This window comes from Falco peregrinus, chromosome 6, assembly GCF_023634155.1.
Source record: "Falco peregrinus isolate bFalPer1 chromosome 6, bFalPer1.pri, whole genome shotgun sequence".
NCBI lineage: Eukaryota > Metazoa > Chordata > Aves > Falconiformes > Falconidae > Falco > Falco peregrinus.
This window is the reverse complement of record NC_073726.1, coordinates 32,201,411-32,221,899: the sequence shown is the minus strand read 5'-3', so window position 1 is coordinate 32,221,899 and position 20,489 is coordinate 32,201,411. Positions and strand designations below refer to the sequence as shown.

Below are 20,489 nucleotides of genomic sequence, written 5' to 3'. Positions count from 1 at the left end.
ATCCCACAGATTAACTTCCAACTTCGGGGGGGGGGGGGCGTGCAGGGGCAAGACACCTGTGTCAGACTAACCTCATCATCCTTTGCTCTTCAGATTAGTTTGCAAACTTCTGAATGCTGTCCTCCTTTGTTACAAATGAACAGTGGAAAATGAAAGTTTGCCACTATGAACATAGAGTTATTTCCTCCCTTCACTGCTGGATTGACCAAAGCCAGTTCTGAAAGTTTATGAGAATGTCTGCTCTGGAGTGGTGGAGGAGTACTTCCCTAGGATATCCAGGCTCTGCACCTCAGCCAGGAAGCGCAAGGTGAGGTCGCTAATCCACTGTATGAAAGAGTCCCAGTCTGCCCCTAAAACTGGAACTTGTTAAAATTGGTATCTTTTATCAACTTTAAAACTTCTCATACTGTCCCACACCCAAGCATGTCTCACACTTCTATCCCCTCTTCACCTGCCTGCACACCTTGCCTGAGTGATACTAGCCAAAGTCTGCTGCCCCTGTCTTGTTCTGCATTTACTTGGGAACCATCAATAAAGCATATGAGAATGTGTGTCAGAATATAAAGCACTTACTCTCAATCTTTCTAAGAGCATCTAAACTATTACTAGCAATTAAAAGCTGAGTAAAATGAAATTAAATTTATAATTACTTTGTCTAATAGAAGTCCTGGGTAATAATTTATTGAGTAAACTGTCAAAATCCCGGCTTGATTATTTCCTGGTACGCTACGTACTGAATTTGGAAAGAAGAGACAGTAAACAACTTTTACTTTTATAACCTTGTTCTATGAACAATTATAGCAAGAAGAAATCCAGGTCCTCCAACAACACACAGCTTAAAGAAGTTAATCATGACAAACAGAAGTTACCTGGAAAAAAATGTAACTTATTGACATCCCTCTTGAGAAGTTACACAAATACCAAAAAAAACCCATATTTACTTCTCTTCTGATCAGATGCAAGTTCCTGCAGAAGAGCACAGAGAATGCAGACTTATGCCCTCTTTATATAGCAGCATGCAAGAAAATATGTGCTTACTCTGTTTAATAAATCAATTTCTTCCTTCAGCTTTCCAATTACTTCATCTTTATCCTGTGTCATCTTCATCAATCTTGCAATTTCCTGTCTCTCCTTTGAAAGTTCCTAAACCCAGAATATGCAATGTTGTTTGTAATGCAATTTTTGGTTTTAAGAGACAGTTTTAAGTTATTAGCATTTAAAACAAACAAGAAAAAACTCCACACACTTTCCTATAATTCCTTTTCTACAGCAAGTCAAACCCACATCTTCAAGCCATTATATTTCAAGGAGCTAAAGAATCACATCTAAGAAAATATTTTACCCACAGCAAACCTGTGTGATGTCTCTGATTCCAAATATGTTTTAATCAATATTTAACTTAGGCATGAACTCAAAATCGGATAGGAGCCCACAACAAAAGCAAGTAAACGTAAAGTTATCAGCTTCCAGATTTGACATACCGGGAGGGCTAGTCTTTTTGTTTGTTTGTTTTTGTTTAGTTTTGGGGTAGTTTGTGGTTGTGTGGGTTTTTTTAATACTACCACTAACAAGGAATGAAGACTCACTGTTAAGATCTCTGGGCCTGAATGTGAGCAAAATGAAAATATCCATTAGGAATTCAGTAAATCGGGGTTCAAGATAGTGAAAGCAAGCCCTTAAATCTTCATCTATTTTCTGCATTACTAGCAGTTAAATTATTTCAGAAGGAAACTGATTTGGAAGAGAGGATTATGGCGTACCTCACTCAAATCAGCCTTCCTCAAGTCTTTAAAAAAAAAAGTAATTTCTACAGTATATGCTTTATTTTCATCCTTTCCAAAAAAGATCTGCTCAAATTGTGTTTACTTAGTAACTTTCATTCATATGAATTCAAGAATATTTGGCAAGTTTCCCACAAAAATCCACTTCAGAGGAAGACAGAGAAGCCCATAATACATTACACAGATGACATTATTTAGCAAAATACTGGTTTAGGTGAAAAATTCAGCTTTAACATTATTACATTTCCCCAAAATTGTTTGTATGAAGAATGTCTGAAATAATGAAAACTGTTTAAAATATATATTTTAAATGTTTAAAACTTTAACAATCAACTTGATAGCAATTACATTTTATATTTCAGTATATTAAAAAATTCAAACCAAGTAGATCAGAAACAGGCTTGCTAATTTTCTGAACAGCCAATGAGCCCCTCCTTCCCCCATGTTATTTGCCCTGCGTTGGTGTGTCAGAAGGTGCATATGAGAAATACGCAGAGCACTCCTGGCTCTCTAAGAGTATTATCTTTATCTCAACTATTTCTTACTTATATACCAAATGACAACTAAACATCCATGATTAAAAGTTCACATTCTTGTCAGTCAATCTGACTCTTCGTACTTTTTTTACAGGCATAACTAACTGTACTTCAAGCATTTAGCATCATTTCCGTATATTTCTCTTGTATATTTCCCCATGGAGTTTCAAAGGTATTTTATGTCATATGTATGCCATGCAGATCTTAGTTGGTACTTACCCTTTCAAGTTCCTCAATCCGCTTTTCCAAAGCATTACTTGGTATGGAACTGCCAGAAGAATTTGCATCCCTGCTGTATCTGCTGTAAGTTGTCCTGTCTGTTCGGGAGTATCTACTGGGAATATCTTCTTCTGATGCATTAGCTGTGCTACAAAGGCAAAGAGCAGAGCAGACACCTATTTATACATTTAACAAAATGGAAATGATAGAAGTAACAAAAGTGCTTCCCAAAGTCCTCAATAGGTCAGTCAAACTGCAGAGAATTTATTTCACAGCTCTTGTGTTGCTGAGGACTCACTAAATTCACTGCCTCAAGGAGTCAAATACTTGAGTAACGCAGCTCTCATCACACAGATAATCAACTTTAAACACATATTTATCCTATCTTATTTTCAAAGATTTAAAGTTTTATGAACTGTATGCATCAAAAACCAAGCTAAGCAACTTCATTTAAAAAAGTACAACTGCAGAATTTAAACCAAGCATCTTTTTAAGTAGATGAAAACATGAAGGATGAAAAACACATGTCCAACACATAAGAAGCTTACACGTTATCAACTGACTTTTCAGGAGGAACTACGGATATGGCCTGTAAGGAACTGGAAAACAAACCCAAGTGAGAAAGTGATGTGGCTCAAGACATTAATTTTATGCCATTTCCAAATATTTTACTTGAATACACAGCAGTCTGTCACAGCTCAGCTGGTAGGCACTCAGTAACTGGTGTTACGGTATTTGGTTTAGATCATGTGCCTATTTCTTAAAAAAATATTACTGCCAGGGAATCTTAACAGATAAGCATTGCAAAGGCACATAAACTAGCTTTAAAAAAGGTTTATGGGCTCTCCATTATGATCATTATGTACAAAAAAAGTACTCATTTAAAAATATTCATGAGAAGTCAAGCATTTTCAAAGTCACAAATTTAACAGTGTTCTTTTCTTCCTAATAGCAATGTTATTTACCTTCAGTGTAGAATGTAATGAATGATTGAGAGCAGCAGAACAGAGTGCCCTGGGACCCAGCAGAGAGATACAGATCTTTTCCTCTTCAATCCACCAAAACTACACTTCCTAGACTTTAAAAATATACAGCTGTACAGCCAAAGACAAAAAACAGTCCCTTGTTCAGTCTTCACCAGAAGAATCTGAATGGAGATACTCAAAAACCACCTAGACATGGTCCTGGGCAACTGCCTTTGGTTTTCTAGAGCACTTAGGGAAAGAATGAAAAGCATTATGAGTATCCCTACATCTCCCTTAAAACATAGAAGAGTATATGATTAATGTCTTCATTTAACAGCTCTGCATTTCATAACTCTAGAAAACCCCTACTGACAGTGTGTAGATCTAGATGGATACAGTGCAAATCTAAAGCAGGATATAAATACTGTTTTGCTCAGTATGTGTGAAGTTTCCAAGGCACAGTGACATTAATTGTAAGGAATTTTGTAGCCTAATGTTATTACCATATTTAGCACTGTTTATTCTTCATCCAGAAGACTGAAAAAAAAAAATTCTAGGACCAGATACACATGTTGCAACACAACATAAGAGAAATATTTTAGCTTAACTCTATAAATTCTAGATTATTTAGCTTTCTGAAAAATGTGTTGCTCCATGTTGCTCATGTTCAAGGATAGACCACACAAAAAGGGCTCAGTTTTTCAATGCTCAAAAATAAGCCCTTTTGCCAATACACTGGAGTATCTCAACTCTGCTCCAGTAAGTGATACCAGCAGATGCTCCTATAGTAAAGTTAGATGAAAGAATACCTAGACAGAAAAGGTTTCATTAATAATTCATATTAAGACATTTTCTTTATTGTCCTTGAAACTCACACTCAAAAATTTCCTCACTATTCCATTGGGGAACAGACCCTACTGAACACATTCCTTTTTAGTATCAGCAAGTACAGAGGACATATCATGAAGACTTCTAGGAAATGGGATTTAAAAACACATTTAAGGAGGCATTATTCCATAAGCTAACACAAGGAATGTGACAGATATGAAATTCATTATTTTGGATGTTAAAACCAATGTCCAGTAGACAGCAACAGCAAAAAAAGGCACCATCCGAGACAAAACCAACATAACTTTCACAAAGAATGGAATTTTAGTCTTCAGATACGTCGTCACTTTGCAAGCCTCCGACAAAAAAGAAAATTTGTCTAGAATAACAGTGGTGTCTATGCTTTACTACCAGAAAATATCTATCAACCAGTCCTGAGAGATATCTCTATGGAAATAAACCTGTATATTTTTATATTCTTTTAATATTTATATATAGCTATACAATCTATTATATATTTATCAATGTGTAACAACAATACTATTACTACTAGTAATAATTATGATGATGATAATACTAATAATAATCATCATCTCTCCAAGCTGAAGATCTTTGTATACTACTAAGAAAAGAAATTGGGTTTATGCCTTCCATTGGGGGAGGCAGGGGAGAAGTGCACACATGTGACAGCAGAACCTGTTTAGTTTACTGAAACCTTGCTTCCTCCACTTCCTGAGTAACGGTTTGCAAATACTTGCAACTTGGAAGTTGCTGGAATCTCACAAAAGGTAAGAAAGAAAAGAAAGCCCATTGTCAGTAGATGTGCATTGGGTACAAATGGTCATCAGCACCAGAAGAAAACTGATAGAAGTCTGCAAGCTGAAAAAAAAAAAATCTAGAATCATAGCTCAAGAATGCAATTTAAAATGTATTGCGCTTTTCAGCATTCAAGTAACTTATGCACATGACTGTTTTAACACACGCAGTTGAAACATCTAACCGCAGACTATGGCTGCAGGAAATAGTATATTTAAATTATTTTTCAAGAAGAGTATCTGAGACTGTATTTGTAGCCATATGTACACTAGATCAGAGTGCCCACGCAGAGAGTAGCAAACGAGAACACATCTGGATAGAAACATCCCTCACTACTGCTTCAAAAGGGCATGTACAACAAGATGTTTAACAAAATCCAACTTGTTGTTCCATTAGCTTACTTTCAATTAGCCACTATGAAAACCTCGTTCTAAATGTGTATTCCTGTACTAGAATGCTGAAAGCACAAAACACTTCTGCAACTTAAGACGACTCACTTTTGGAAGTTTTTTTCTGGCTGTACTTAAATAAAAATCATATAATGAAATCAAACCACATTGCAGTTTGACTGTTCTTACACAGAAAGAAAAGGTTTGCTTTGGAATGATGTTCTAGTCATTTCCTTTAATATAGAATCAGTTATTCACACCAGGGCAAGTTTAACAGCAATATTACAGAAAGGTGGAATAAATCTTGCTCCTTCCAATGCCTCTTTGGTTCTCTCAATGTCTTCCTGAAGCACTGTCCAAACCACAATTTCATCCAATTAAAACCATCTGGTCAAAACCAGATTTCATTGATTTCAACTACGACAATGATTTTCAACTCCGTTTAATTTTACTGCCAGAATCTTGTAACTATACTTGATTTGGGAACTTCTCATTAATTGCGGCACCACAATCCAGTCAGTTGCTAACAGCTTCTTTAGAAGAATGAGCAAAAAATCATTATCACTAAACAGGCCAACTTGGACTTGTGTTACTTTAAACTGCTTAAGCCAAGTTTGTGGCCTTCAGAGCTGAGCTAAGGAAAGGCAGTCTTGTCTTCTCTACAGCTGCACGTTCCTAGCCTCCTCCACTTTTCCTAGCTCTGGCCTTCAGGTGACGGAGAAGGAAACCATTCAAAGAGCCGATGCAGCAATTCAGTAGCCCAGCAAAAGGAAACCCTCTCCTTCAGCCACAGTGGCTCCCTGCAGCACTACCCTGCTCAGCTGCATGAGCACTAGCTCAAGGGACAGCGAGGAACTGCAGCTGGCTCAACTTGGACCAAAAACTTCTGCAGAAATAAACCTGAAGCATTTCTGCCTTCCCATAACATCAGCATTGGCTGAAAAGGGGATACAAAAGTCAAGAAAAGCACCCTGCGTGACCACTATCTGTTTGAAGTGCTCATATCTGCACAGTAGTGGTCCTAAGGTAACAAGCTAGACGAGACCATGCTTCCACAGCCAACCCTTGCTGAAAAACTCCCAAACCCAGGCAAGCAGGCAAGTCTGGGCACAGTGTTGTGAAACAATATTTTGCTGCCTTTTTTTTTTTTTTTTTAATTAGTAAGATCAAGGTTCATGTGATGGAATGTAAATTGTTACAGTTTAAGCTTTGTAGTAATCTGAAAAACACTAAGCAAGAGAATTTCAGCAGTGCTCTAACATTTCCTTCAGAGCATCTCCAATGAGTGCTCTGAAGCACTAGCTTTTCTTCTTGTGATCTTTTCTCCCTCAGTTATTTTTCAACTCTTACATGAATATTAAACTCAAGCACAATACAGTCTTTTAGAATTAGCAGGCAAGGGTGTCTACGTGTTGGGTGCCATGTTAGGGTGCTGTACTATCCTAAGGGTGGGGCGGGGCAAAAACTCTCCAACATTTTGCATTTTGTCTGGCAGCCATAAAACCATACCATATTGTATTCATTTCCACTAATAAACAAACTTATAAGGGGAACATACCCCTGAACCACAAAGAGATTTTAATCTAGCTCTTTCTGTAAACTGATCCAGCCTGATCTGTCTGATCCATGAACCATGCAAAAATCTGCTGAATTATTTTAAATCCTGATTTGCAAGGCTTTCTTTTCAATTTAAGACACTTCTAAGAAAAAGCTGAATTGGTTCAAAAGCTAGTAGACAGTCTTAAAAATAAGCTCCTAAACCAAATACTCTATGCTTACAAAAATATTCCAAAGTCCACATACATATCTTGCTTTACTGTTACCTGCAAACAAACTTTTTAGTTTACAGAATGCAAGACAAACATAATTTGTGCTTACATTTAGGTTACACTCAAATATTTCAATAAACAGAACACACTTTGTCATTCTCTTGTCTAAAAAACCAGCGATGATACCAACTACGCTGATAGCAGAACACACTTTGTCATTCCTTGTTTGAAAAACCAGCGATGATACCAACTACGCTGATAGCATCAGACCTGAATCAGAAAACTATTCATCACACCTGAATCAGAAAATCATTCTTACTAATGGCAACATGCGTGTTTCTTTAAAATAACTACAAAGCAGTGCAAAAACTGGTAGACCCAGTTACAGCAACAGCAGCTTGAAACAGCCAAGATGAGGTGTATCACATGAAGAAAAGCTTAGAGAGAAATGAAAGATGAGGAAGCTGATATGGGCTATCACAACTGAAGGATATCTACACATTTTAATCACATGAAGCTCACAGTCAGGACAGATGGCTGATCGCAACTCCCAAATACTCTCATAAGCATGTCCTGTGGCTGTCAAGTCAGCATGACCTTGAAGATTCTGGTCATGCTTTTAGTAGATCTTACAGTACCACTCCAGATCACAACAGAACCATCACTTTCCTTTGAAAGTATTTTATGCAGTTAATTATGCAACTACAAAGGAACCCCTCCACAAACTTTTGGGGTGTAAGTGTGGAAATCTGTGAAGTATATTCAGAAGACAAATTACAATTATAGATCAAGATCCTCATTCCAAAACTTCATTACTTTACTGCATAAGGACACACACTCAGTTTGTCCAAGTCAGAAAAAACAGAAGTAGAATAACATACAGCAGCCAGCGGAGTTCTTCTGTAAACATGTCTTCCAGTCAATGGACACTCAGTAAAATGGGTTTCTCAGCAATGTCATATAAACGTTTAACCATGGATTACTGCATCCATATAAGGCAAAGCAGCCCGTGTGTCTGATTAAATAGGTAGTAAAGTATGTGCAATTCCCTGAGTGCTGGAACATACTGAGAGAAGAGCGATTACATGAGAACACACAGCACAGATCCTTCTCTGCTCTTAATTCTTTCTTGTCTTGTTAGGAGGCTGGGTATCTCCATGTAGACATGAAAACAGCTATATGGGAAGGGAAACAGAAAGTACCAGGAGCCTGGGATGGTATCAGTAACCCAAGACTAGAAGTCAGAAATGGTCAGAGGATGGAGACAAAACAGGAAAAAAAACCCAACCACGAAATCAGAAAAATAACAAAGAGAAGACTATGACCTCCACAGTTAAATGTAAGGACACGAGAGAAATGGGGAGAGAGAGGAAAGGGTGTCTAACTGGGGTAGGAAATGGAAACCAGCAAAGTGAAGAAAAATTCCCAGATAAAAAAGATGTCACTGGGGAAGAGGGAGAAGGCAAAAAAAGAAAAAGCGGGAGTAATAAGGATAGAAGAAAAGGACCTGAAATTTTCTGGCAAATAATGCATTCTTTCTGTGAGGGAGGGAGTCTATAACAGAGCCCAAGATTTTAGGGAAACATGTTTTCATTTTTGCTGTCACATGTTTGTAAAGTCTACTCAAATTCTCTTCCCCACCCACAAAGTACTGAACACCTGTTTTAAGAATAACACAATTAACAGCTTCAAATTGGTTGTCCCTATGTGAGAACACACTTTGCTTACAGTTTGCTTTGAAAACTTAAGACAGTACACCCAAAACTGTTAAAAGCACATTAAGCTGAATGCATTTGAGCCTTCAAACACCTTATGGTCTCAATTCAGCCTTTTGGCATTAACACACCAGTTGCAGGTGTAATCATGCATTTTCTGCACCATTTTCTGTTTCCAAAGGACTTCTACTGTATTTGAGACTTAAGTTAGACCTGAGTGACCTGAGTAAGAATTACTTTAAGGAGGCTGTTTTCTGTAAGACCTTCCTTTACTGCAGGTGTTGGAAGGGGCAAACAAGCCAGACATCATCAGAACAGAAGATGACTCTGGTCCTGACACCTCTAGCACTCACATCAGAAAGTGAAGCCACTGGAAGAGATACTTTGTTCAAGTACTCTTACATCAAAAATTACTCCAGGGGCGGTATAAATTTTCAAACACTGAGAAAAATCTGTAGATACTGTTAACTCTATTCACAGTGGGCACTGTATAACTCACAGAGGTATGGTTAGGATAAAACCCATTTAGTATTTGTGAGCACTGGGCACAGCGCTGACTTCACAGGGAAATAATCCTTCGTTTTCAACATGTGTTTGAAGACTATGCAATGTGTAAAAGAGATGGCAACATACGTAACAAAATACTGAACAGCAGCTCATAGGAAGTCAGATTCCTCCTGAGGGGGAAAGATGACAAACAAAGAACACACATCCCACATATAACTAAAGCTGACTGAGGGATGACTGCAGAAACAAGTCCTATTTTAGCATTTTCTACCGTTAGTTTCCTATTTTTGCAATGCTAATCTGAAGTATTACCTTATTTGAAAATAAGCTATGAACATGACTGTGCAAGCTTCTATTTATTACCACCACACACACAACCAAGTTTTTGCAAGTGAGTATATACAGCATGTGAACAGAATAAAGATAAGGTTTATGAAAACCGCAAAGCATTATGACACACACCACCAAGTATTCAGCAGATACAAATAGCAATGAAATTCTGCACAGGGACTGAAGATGAAGTGGAGACTGAACTAAAATGCGTTTGATAAATAAGCAAGTAATCATGAAATTATATAGTTATTAAAGTTGTGACAGTAAGTCCACCTATTCTGCAGTGACAAAGTGATTTAAAAGAAAATCCCTCAGCAATAAAAAGCACCACTCAACTAGGTTTATGAGAACCCAGGAATATAAATATAAAAGACAGCACTATGCTAAGAAATCTAAAGCATAACAGGATAGGTTATTACATTTTTACAATGAGGGTGGTGAGACACTGGAACAGGTTGCCCAGAGAAGTTGTGGATGCCCCACCAAGTGTTCGAGGACAGGTTGGGTGGAGCCTTGATGAGCCTAATTTAGTGAAAGATGCCCCTGCCCATGGCAGGGGGTTTGTGCTAGATGATCTTTGAAGGCCTGTTCCAACCCAAACCATTCTGTGATCTTATAGGTCAGGGGTCCCCAAACTTTTTAACCAGGGGGCCGACGCGCGGATGCAGTGGCAGGCAGCCATCTGCGGCTGCTTGGTTTCCCCCCCCCAACCCCCGGCGGGGGTGTTTGGTAAATACCAGGGGCCGGATTGAGGACCCTTGGGGGGGGGCATAGTTTGAGGACCCCTGTTATAGGTGAACAAGTCTGAGGGGTGGAAAATACACCAATGAAGACTAGATAATTGCAGGTGCTCTTTGCACTTGCTTCTACAGCCAGAATATGTATACACAGATTAACCACCTATATGTTTTACCTGAGCAAAGGATATCTAAAAGATAATATATTCATGCGTCAAAAGTATGTTTACACAAAAGCCTTGCTTTAACTGGCGTATTTCAGACCCTGTGTTACCATTATATATTCCTAATAATTGTGATAGCTGTGATTTGACACACTGATCAGGTGCATGAAGAGCTTCTGAAATATTTTTCTGACAGAGGAACTTGAGTAACTACTAGGGTAATTCTTGGCTAAAAGACAAACAAATAACAAACAGGACACCCTACATGTGGGCACCATGCCCTACAACTGAGACAGCAGTATGACAAAACCACAGAAATTTTTTTCAGTATTACCGGAGAAAGCAACAAAATTATCTTCCTGTATTAAACTTCAGAAGATGGTGGTTCATAAATTAACCATGAAACTACTAGTTCCTAGGTAACATGTAGTAAAGTTAGGTACATTTGCTTGGGAAACTGTTCTGCATTAGTAAAACCCAGCAAAATACTAGCTGAATTTGTTTTATAATAGTTAACAAAATAAGAGTGGATTGGATAAGTTTGCTGCATTTCTCAGATCCTTACCCCAAAATCAGGCTATGTATCTAATGCAGCAGTGCGATGGTCTCTACTACAAATACCCATTTTATCAGCTTTATTTCTGACAGAACTCTAAATATAAAGAAATGTATTGTGTACAAAGATCTCATACCTTTTATACCTGCTTGAAACCATCCTGGAGGAGTCCTGAAAGAAACAGAAAAGAAAAACTGATTAACATTTTTCTTGTATTTGTAATTCCAAAATACTTTATCACTCCATAGAAAATTAAGTCTACAGTTAAGAGCGGGAGGCCCATGCCTCAAACAGCTGCTGTACAACTCAGTTTTGCACTATTTTGCTGTCAAGAATAAACAGAATACCAAGATTATTGTCACTGTGTTACTGCTTCTGAACACCAGCTCAGAACTCAATGACAGCTTCTACTTACATCTTAAAACTGCACGCACTTTGTCCTCAAGCATCTGGAACACAAAGCTTACCAGAACAGTACACACCCTGCCACCAAAACACCTTCACTACCACCCCCAATACAGAAACACTTGTACACTTTGATAGCTCTTCATCTACTTGCCCAAGAGAAGCAGAGCAAAACTGTTCCAATTCTTTGGCACCGCTGCTGTTGCTCTGCACAGAACAAAAACTGCAGCCAGCAGGTAGTCAAGGTTGAGACCCAAATCAATGTATAATTTATCAGCTGGGTCACAATAACTACAAGTATGCTCTTCACCATGCAAACCCTGGTGTTGCAACCCGGCTCACCTCAGTTTCTCTCAGGCTAACTGCAGTGGTCTTCTCCTGGCATTTGCTGTTAAGCAGGTAGGCTAGAACTCTGTATGCGGGTGTTTCACCTTGTCGAGCTACAGTAAGTCACTTTTTCAATCATTGCTTTCTAAGCACCTGCAGAGGCTTAATGAATTCTGACTACAAACTTAAAAGAATACTCTGCATGTTCTTTGATTGCTACTTGGAAATTAACTTAAATAGCAAGAAACAGAACACATTTTAAATAAGAGTACAGATTTTAAATACAAGTTCAACAGTGCAAGAGCTATGCATCTGGCCCTTCAAAGATACATATATGAATTAGTTGCAGATTATAAGTTTTATCATATTTTTTCTACCTTAACATAAAGAATTTCATTATTTTCGAATTCCCACAATACTGTAAGATGTTTTCAGTAAGGCTACATTTTGTTTGGGGTTTTGGTTGGATTTTTTTTGTTTTGTTTTGTTCTGGTGCCTTGATGTTTGTTTTTTTAAATTTGAAAAAATCCATTACACTTTTATTCTGGCTCTGTAAAGATGGAAATGGAAACAAAAAGGAACAGTGGGGTTATTGTTACACAATCCCTGAAAAAACAACAATGCATTATGTACCAATGAGAAAACCTGAAAGACTATTTGCATCAATAATGCTATGCCTCTAGCTTCCCAACACCAGTCTTAATTTTTCTCTGTGATTAGACATGTTTCAACGAGTAAAAGGTGGCTCAGATTAGACAGTCCACAAATATTTTTAGGATGTTGTAAGAACATGAACCAATTATTTTATTAGTCATAGACAAAACTCCCCCCAGCATCAGCAAATATTAGGTAAAAAGTCAGGAAAGACTATTTAAGGAGTTAATGAACCAAACAATTGCCTTTACTGTAAAAAATAATAGCAAAGCACAAAATTCTGTCTATTCATGACACTAACTGCAGACAAAGGAATAAATGAGTTTGCAAAATAAGATGCAAGAGAAATTCCATCCACACTGAAAATCCTACTAAACATTACACTATCTTCACTGATCAGTGCATTAATGTCTTTGTAAGTAAACAAGTTAAAAAATAGGATTAGAAATATATTATTTTATTACAGAAAATAACGTTGACAAAAATATTTGTATTACAGAAACAAAACTTGATCTTGAAGTGCATTTTATTTTACGAAGCATTTTCAACTCCTGTAATATGTGCCACACTTTCCCTAATATATGCAGAAGAACAATATTCAACAAAGTTAGGCCATGGGAATTAAAGAAACCCAGAGTGGTATAAAACTGCTGGTTTAACACTGACAACTTTTATCATTGAAGACAGCATCTGAAAAGTAGCAATTCACAGCTATGAAACAACCTAATTTCACCTCTAAAAGGGCAAGGAAACATGACTTTAAATAGTACCAATGCCATTTTGGAAGTTTGTTGTCTTTGAAAGGTCATTGGCACTAGTGGGAGGTTTCTGAGGACTGGAAGGAAGTAAATGTCACTCCCGTCTTCAAGAAGGAAGATCCAGGGAACTACAGGCCAGTCCTTACCTCAGTCCCTGAGCAGGTGATAGAAGCAGCCCTGAAGGACAAGAAGGTGAAATCAGCATGGATATATGAAGGGAAATCATGCCTGACTGACCTGACAGCCTTTGACAACCAGATGGCTGGCTCAGAGGATGAAGGCAGAGCAGACTATGCTTATCTCAATTTTAGCAAGGCTTTCAACACCTTCCCACATAACATGTTTAGGCAAACTGCTGAAATATGGGCCAACTACGTAGACTGCAAGGTGCAATAAAAAGTGACTGGACTTCTGGGCCCAAAGGGTTATGAACAGCAGCACAAAGTCCAGCTGGACGCCAGTCACTTAGCAGGGGTTGATACAGGGGTCAGTACTGTTTATTGTCTTCATTAATGATCTGAATGATGGGACAAAGTGCATCCTCAGCAAGTTTGCAGACTACACAAAACGCGGATGAGCAGTTAATAATATATCAGGTAGCTACGCTGCCATGCAGAGAGACACTGACAGGCTGGGAAACAGGCTAACAGAAACCACATGAAGTTCAAAAAAAAAAAAAAAAAGAAAAAAAAAAGGAAATGGAAATTCATTCTTACACCTAGGGAGGAATAATCCCAAGCACCAGCACATGCTGTGGACCGGCTGGAAAGCTGTCGTGCAGAAAAGGACCTGAGGGTCCTGGTGGACACCAAGCTGAACATGAGCCATCAATGTGCCCTTGCAGCAAAGAAGGCCTATGGCATCCTCAGGAAGCATTACCAGCAGGTCAAGGGAGGTGATCCTTCCCCTCTGCTCAGCCCTGATAGGACCACAGCTGGAATGCTGGGTCCAGTTCTGGGCTTCTCAGTATGAGAAAGATATACTGGAGAGATGCCAGTACAGGGTCACACAGACGATTAAGGCTTTGGAGCATCTGACACCTGAGAAGTTGGAATGTTCAGCCTAGAAGACAATGCTCAGGAGGTATCTTGCCAATATGTATAAACACCTGATAGGGTAAAGACGATGGGAGGCATACTCTACTGCGCCCCGAGAAAGGATAAGAAGCAATGTACAGAAACCAAAATACTGGAAATTCAGCTTAAAACATAAGAAAATACTTTCTTACTGTAAGATTAAACACTGGAGCAGGCTGCTTAGAGAGATTATGGAGTTTCTATTCACAGAGATAATAAAAACCCAACTGGCCACAGTACTGAGCAATTTGCTATAGCTGACACTGCTGTCTGCAAGGGTTAGACCAGACACTTCCTGAGATCCCTTCCAGCCTTAATGATTCTGAGCTTCTGCTCTGCTCGTCTGACTGTTCCACCTGCTTCTGAGAATTCTTCTCTCCGCTTAGTGAATTTAAGTGAACACATACCTAACATCTGGCAGCTTCAGAGGATTTCATTCTGCCCCCTATTATTGCTATCTAGGCACTTGCCTATCTGAACTTTTACATAGAGGACTGTAATGGCCTGGTTTTTCACCTTTAAGACAGTCAGCAATGACTGAGAAGGTGACTTGACTCTGATGTACGTGAAGAGATTCAAACAGCTTCATCTAATACATTAAGATACATATTCTCTATATATGAAAACTGAAATGCTGTATCAGTAATATCAGTCACAGCTCCTGGTGGTGATGATCTCAGAAACATCCTAGTTGTCCCATTAGCCACAGACAAGTGGTTCAACTCTTTTTAAGCTTGGATAGAGAAAGACACACACATAGGTGAGTGGGTCAAAATTCTGCCTGTCTGTAGATACAACTCTTGCCAATAAGGTAGGAACTCGGGGCTCTAAACTTCCTCACCTCTTATTTTTCAAACAGCTTTTTCAGGAAAATACTGAAGCCTTGAGGCTATGGCCATGCTTCCAGGTGAATGTAAGCCTCTGCTTACGGTGAAAGGCAGAATTCACAAGAAAGGGAGAATTTGCACGTGACACTGCAGTCTAGTGAAGTGCATGTACCCTTGTACAAAGAAACCTCTGGATCTTGGATGTTTGTTTTCTACTTTAGACACCAAAGGGATGCAATGCATGCATCATATACCTTTAAATTTGCTAAGGCTTTTTCATATAGTAAATGTAAATATAAGCTGTAAAGCAATCTATGTACATAGACTTGTACATCTACCTCAACAGGAGACTTTCTGAGTAGTACTGCCAAACTTTTAGAAAAGAAAGCCAGGAAAGCAAACAAATGCTCAGAGACAAAGTACATGGCAAATATTCTCATTTGCTACAAACAACGGCTGTTAAAACTAACACACACCAATTAACCACCCCTTTGTAACAGGTATTTCTACAGTGAGTATTAGTGATTTTCATTTTTGTAGTTAAAACTAAGAACAAAGTTAAATACCCATCTGATGCATAAAAACAATTTTCTGTGATAACCAAATTATTACTGCAGATTTGGAAAATTGTGACCTTTTTATTTTGGAATCCCTAATTTAAATGCAAACTAATAATTCTTAAAGGTGATAATGCAAGCACCAGGGAAATATCGGTCCTCATGTTATATTTTATTTATCCAAAAGTTGCTGGGAACAGGAATATATATATAGTTATACTATAAACAGCATTATACATCTATTAATAAAAAATTGAATCTAACCTTTCAAACTATTCAAAAGCTCTTAAAATGAGGCAAATATCTCTGATCATTTAAGATCTTGTCTTCTCCACCACTTTTGGAGAAGAGACACTTGGCATAAAATGAAGAAGGGAAAGAAGAAAGGAGGGAGACCCCTGTCCTGCAAAGAATTAACCTAATAGACGATTAGGCATGTATATGTAAACACTAACTTATAAAACTTGCATATATATTCTTTAATATTTTTAAACTTTTGAGTTTTAATCATGTTTAAAATATCTAGTCATTACTGTAAAAAAATGAATGATTTGTCAAAAAAATTGTTTATGAGCAATGGGGAGATGAGTTTACTTGAATATCTCTCTTTAAAAAATTCTCTTTACCGTCTGTGGAAATCTTGAATGGAAAAGCAATCAGTAAAGGAGTAACATAACGATTATGCTAATGGTTTCCTTCATACCAGTGAAAAAATATTGCTGCCAAAGACATCTAACAACATCAGTTTTTCATCCAGGGTTGAAATCAAACACTCATTTCAATACAGTATTTGAAACAGCTTTAAAATTACTTCTACTTCTTGAACATAATCTCTGGCAGCCTGCATTACCTTTTAGCAGCATATACTACTGCTAATAAATTATATAATCAAGTAGTCTTGCTCTTGCTCCATCTCAAGTGGGAGTTCAAGAACACCACAGACTGACATACATGAGCATTGCTCCAGAAAACTGGTCATGCTCCCTTTTCGTCATGTCTACAAAAGTGCTTGTGCAGCCATGTATTAATGCACACTGTGTGATCTAAGTGAAAATAACCAAGGAAAAAAAGATTTGTCTCATTCCATGAACTCCTTCATCTGATCCACCACACAGCCTCACTCACACACACACACGCCCCCTTGCTGCACAAAAAAAAGAGTATGTGTAAGGGCAGAAAAGGCAGCTGAGACCATTTCCATTAGTGAAACCATTTACTGCCAATTACGCTTCTGTCAAACTAAGACGTAAGCAACCTTGCTAACTCCCCCTCTCTGCTCCTGACTCTTGGTATTTCATCTGGCCAATACAGAGATTACATAAACAAGCTGATCATCAGGCTTTAAATAAATAGAGTTGCCTGTGTTTACAAGTGTCCGACAAAGACTTCCAGATGTTAAACCAACCCCAGCATTACAAATTGCTATAGTTAAAATGCACTAAAACCCACTCTTTTTGAATCATGTGCAAACTCTGGAGTCAGCTGGACTATGAAAATGGTTCACATGAATCCCTTGAAAGACTAATTAAAAGTTGTGCAAACAATTAATGCAAATCACCTCGATCTAACAAGACTATTACGTTTGCTGGTGTATATATACATATACTGGCATGTAGAATACATGCAGTGTTTTAGAATTTGACTACACACTAGTGTAAATTATGATACATAGTAATATTCCTGCAACATGCAAGGTTAAATTTTGAATGAAAGTAGGACATCAAAACAATCTATCTTTTTATATGCAATCCAAATATGGGCTTCCTACACAATCTTCAAGATGTGAGTAAATAACAAGTTCACTGCATGGAGGATGGAGGCCTGTTGTTGGGGTTTCTTGCTTTTTCAATGTATTAAGGAACAGGTAGATTCTACCTCCACACAGCCGATCAAGTTAGCTCCAATCTCCTTCATGAGTCACATCTTGATTAACTACATCTACTTTCTTCTTACATCCAATACAACTTTACATTGCCATTTCCTTGGAAACAGCAGTTTTATCTTCTGCAATGCAGACAAAATTTCACTCAGATATTGAAGTGAGATAAAATCTGAATGCTTGACAACCGAAAGGCAATCTGATCCCAATACAAGCCAGGAATTACTGGAGATGTAAAAAGTAGGGGAAAGAAAAGTTAAATACACTTCTTCCCTCTCCCACCAAAATTCCCCAAAAGCATCTCTCAGAGCAAGAGAGTCACAGAGATACTATTTACCTTCCATTCCTGAATCTAAACCCCTTGAAAATTTCTAGAGATGTTTTTCATGGAATGCAACACAAATTCAACTTTGAATGGAAACGCTTTCACCACTGGGAGGAGGGGAATCTCCATTCATTATTTCCATAGGAACCATTCTTTCCAGAAGCAGTCTAAGGTGCTTTCAGTAAGCTTAAAGCAGCAATTATATCACTCAACTACTTGCACTCTTTGTAGCTGTGCACCTTATAGATCTCTGCTTGGACAGAATACTTGTACATACAAAACCATCCCAGGCTCCTTTCCCTCCCCTTATTCTCCTAGCTGCCCATTTTACAACTATTTCCGAGATTAATTACATTTTATTTTTTCCTGGTGTGGATTTCCTAGGGATGACCTTAAACACTCGTTACTCACCCAATAAATCTCTTTTATAAGCAGTCATTCTAAAAATGTGCTTCTATTTCTAAAACTGTTAAGAAAGCATGAAGTTATCACCACCTATTAATCAGTTACAAAAAGTGAAACACCAACCTGGTAAGATTAAACAAAAACAAAAGCTGACCTACTGTTCTTAAATAGCCTGACAAAATTTTTCATATTTTGATCTTCCTTGGATTTGTACTCTGGCAAGTTGGAACCAACACATTTTAGAAAAGCCTCGTTTAATTTGCATCCAACTGATCTTTTAAAAATGTGCCATAATGAATAACACAGAATAAAACTTTGAGCAGGAAAAAGATATTCCTATATTCTGGACGTTACAATGAAATTGCCAGAACTGTTTGATACTGTGGCACCCAGATAATCAATTCCAGATCAGCAATTCAGAACAACCTCTTCCATGTGAAGCAGCTGATGTAGACAAGCAAGACCTAAAAGAAAATTCATAGGGGAAAAGGAAGATACAGTTTCTTTACCTGTGAAAGAGAGGAAACTTAAGGTTAATATACCCACTGGTCCCAGACTTCCGAAATACTGGGTGAGGCAGGCACTTACAAAAGCTGAAAGGCAATGGCGTTATGGTCTATACAAGGATGATGCTTTCTTTAGGAAGGAAGCCATTAGAGAAAATATAAACAAATTCAGTAAAGTACATTAATCTGTTAGAGTACCTGCCTATACTGAGAGAGACACAGACACACAGACTGACCAACCGACCTCTCCAGACATAGCGTAACCTTAAAATAAATTAGGACAGCACAAGTCACTAGTTCTCCTAGACTGACTTTGAATTTCCCGGGCCTTCCCCACTGCAGCCCACATGAAATCCATGTATCTTGAACAGGTTCCAGGTGGCCTCTTCTACCTCTTGTCTATGCAACCCTTTGGGGAGAGATGCTATTAAACTTCTCTTTTTAAAAGGGAAATATGAAAGCATGTCATTCTCTGTGACGTGTGTGTGTTTCTGGACTGTGGATGAATGACGTCCTAGGTGAAAACACTGCAGTTCTCTTTACCTGACAGAGAGAGCCTCAGTGAAGTACTGCTCATCTAAGACACGCATCTGCACAGCCTGTTCATATGCTGGTTTGCTTTTCTAGGAATCGGGAGCAACAAAGACAACCATGCAAAAAATGCTTCTCCCCAAAATCTGCCAAGGTCCAGCCTCAGCTCTGGCTCAGCAGTGGCCTTATCTGGCTCCTGAAGAGTCACTCAAATGTTCTTAAGTGCAGCCTGCCTGGGCCCCACACCCCACAGACACAGGCATGCCCCTTTCTGAGCCCAGCTGAGGGGGAAGCATGGTTCAAAGGCACCCGAGGGCCTGGAAAAAGAGCCAGCCAGGCTGCAGCATGAGCTTGAACATCTCAGTCTGCCACAAATAATGTTCATTCTATCCTGACCTACTGATACATATTTGCACCATGTTCCCAAAAGTATTCTGTATTACACACATTATCTGTCTCTAATTACTTCACAGGATAAAGTCCAACTATTCCAGCTATTAAGTACCTGTCCAATTGTAAAGAAAAAAAATTAAATATGTTAGTACACCAATTATCAAACTGTGACACAATTTTCGGTCAGACTCACTTCATGTCATGGTAACAAAACTTAAAACTCTTAACGCAAAGTTTTTTATCTGCCCTTACATAATTCCACAGTTACAATTGTATGAACGTTTTGTATGAAGAAAAACTCATTAAAATATTAAGTTGTTGGTTCTTTGCCTAAAACCCAGTATGAACTAAATCTAATGCCTAACTTTTTGGGCTACTTCTTGGCCAATATGGTTTAAAAATCCATTTGTATTTTTATACAAACAACAAATGGAGAATTGGAAAGTTTATTAGTTCTTATTCTTCACCAGTATCTCTTGATCAGCTTTGAAATGGATGTGAATGACACAATCACAGAATGGTTAATGTTGA

At 38.2% G+C, this 20,489-nt stretch overlaps 1 protein-coding gene across 2 annotated transcripts in view; it reads right to left on the bottom strand.

Annotated features, from left to right (window-relative positions):
* Positions 1–20,489, bottom strand: part of PAWR (pro-apoptotic WT1 regulator) — an 84,575-nt gene that overhangs the window by 8,312 nt on the left and 55,774 nt on the right. For both annotated transcript variants that reach the window (XM_055808599.1, XM_055808600.1), the window contains exons 4-6: positions 11,452–11,486; positions 2,537–2,684; positions 1,039–1,143 (exon numbers count right to left, since the gene is read on the bottom strand). In XM_055808599.1, coding sequence (XP_055664574.1) covers positions 1,039–1,143; positions 2,537–2,684; positions 11,452–11,486 — 288 coding nt within the window. The remainder of the gene's footprint in view (positions 1–1,038; positions 1,144–2,536; positions 2,685–11,451; positions 11,487–20,489) is intronic.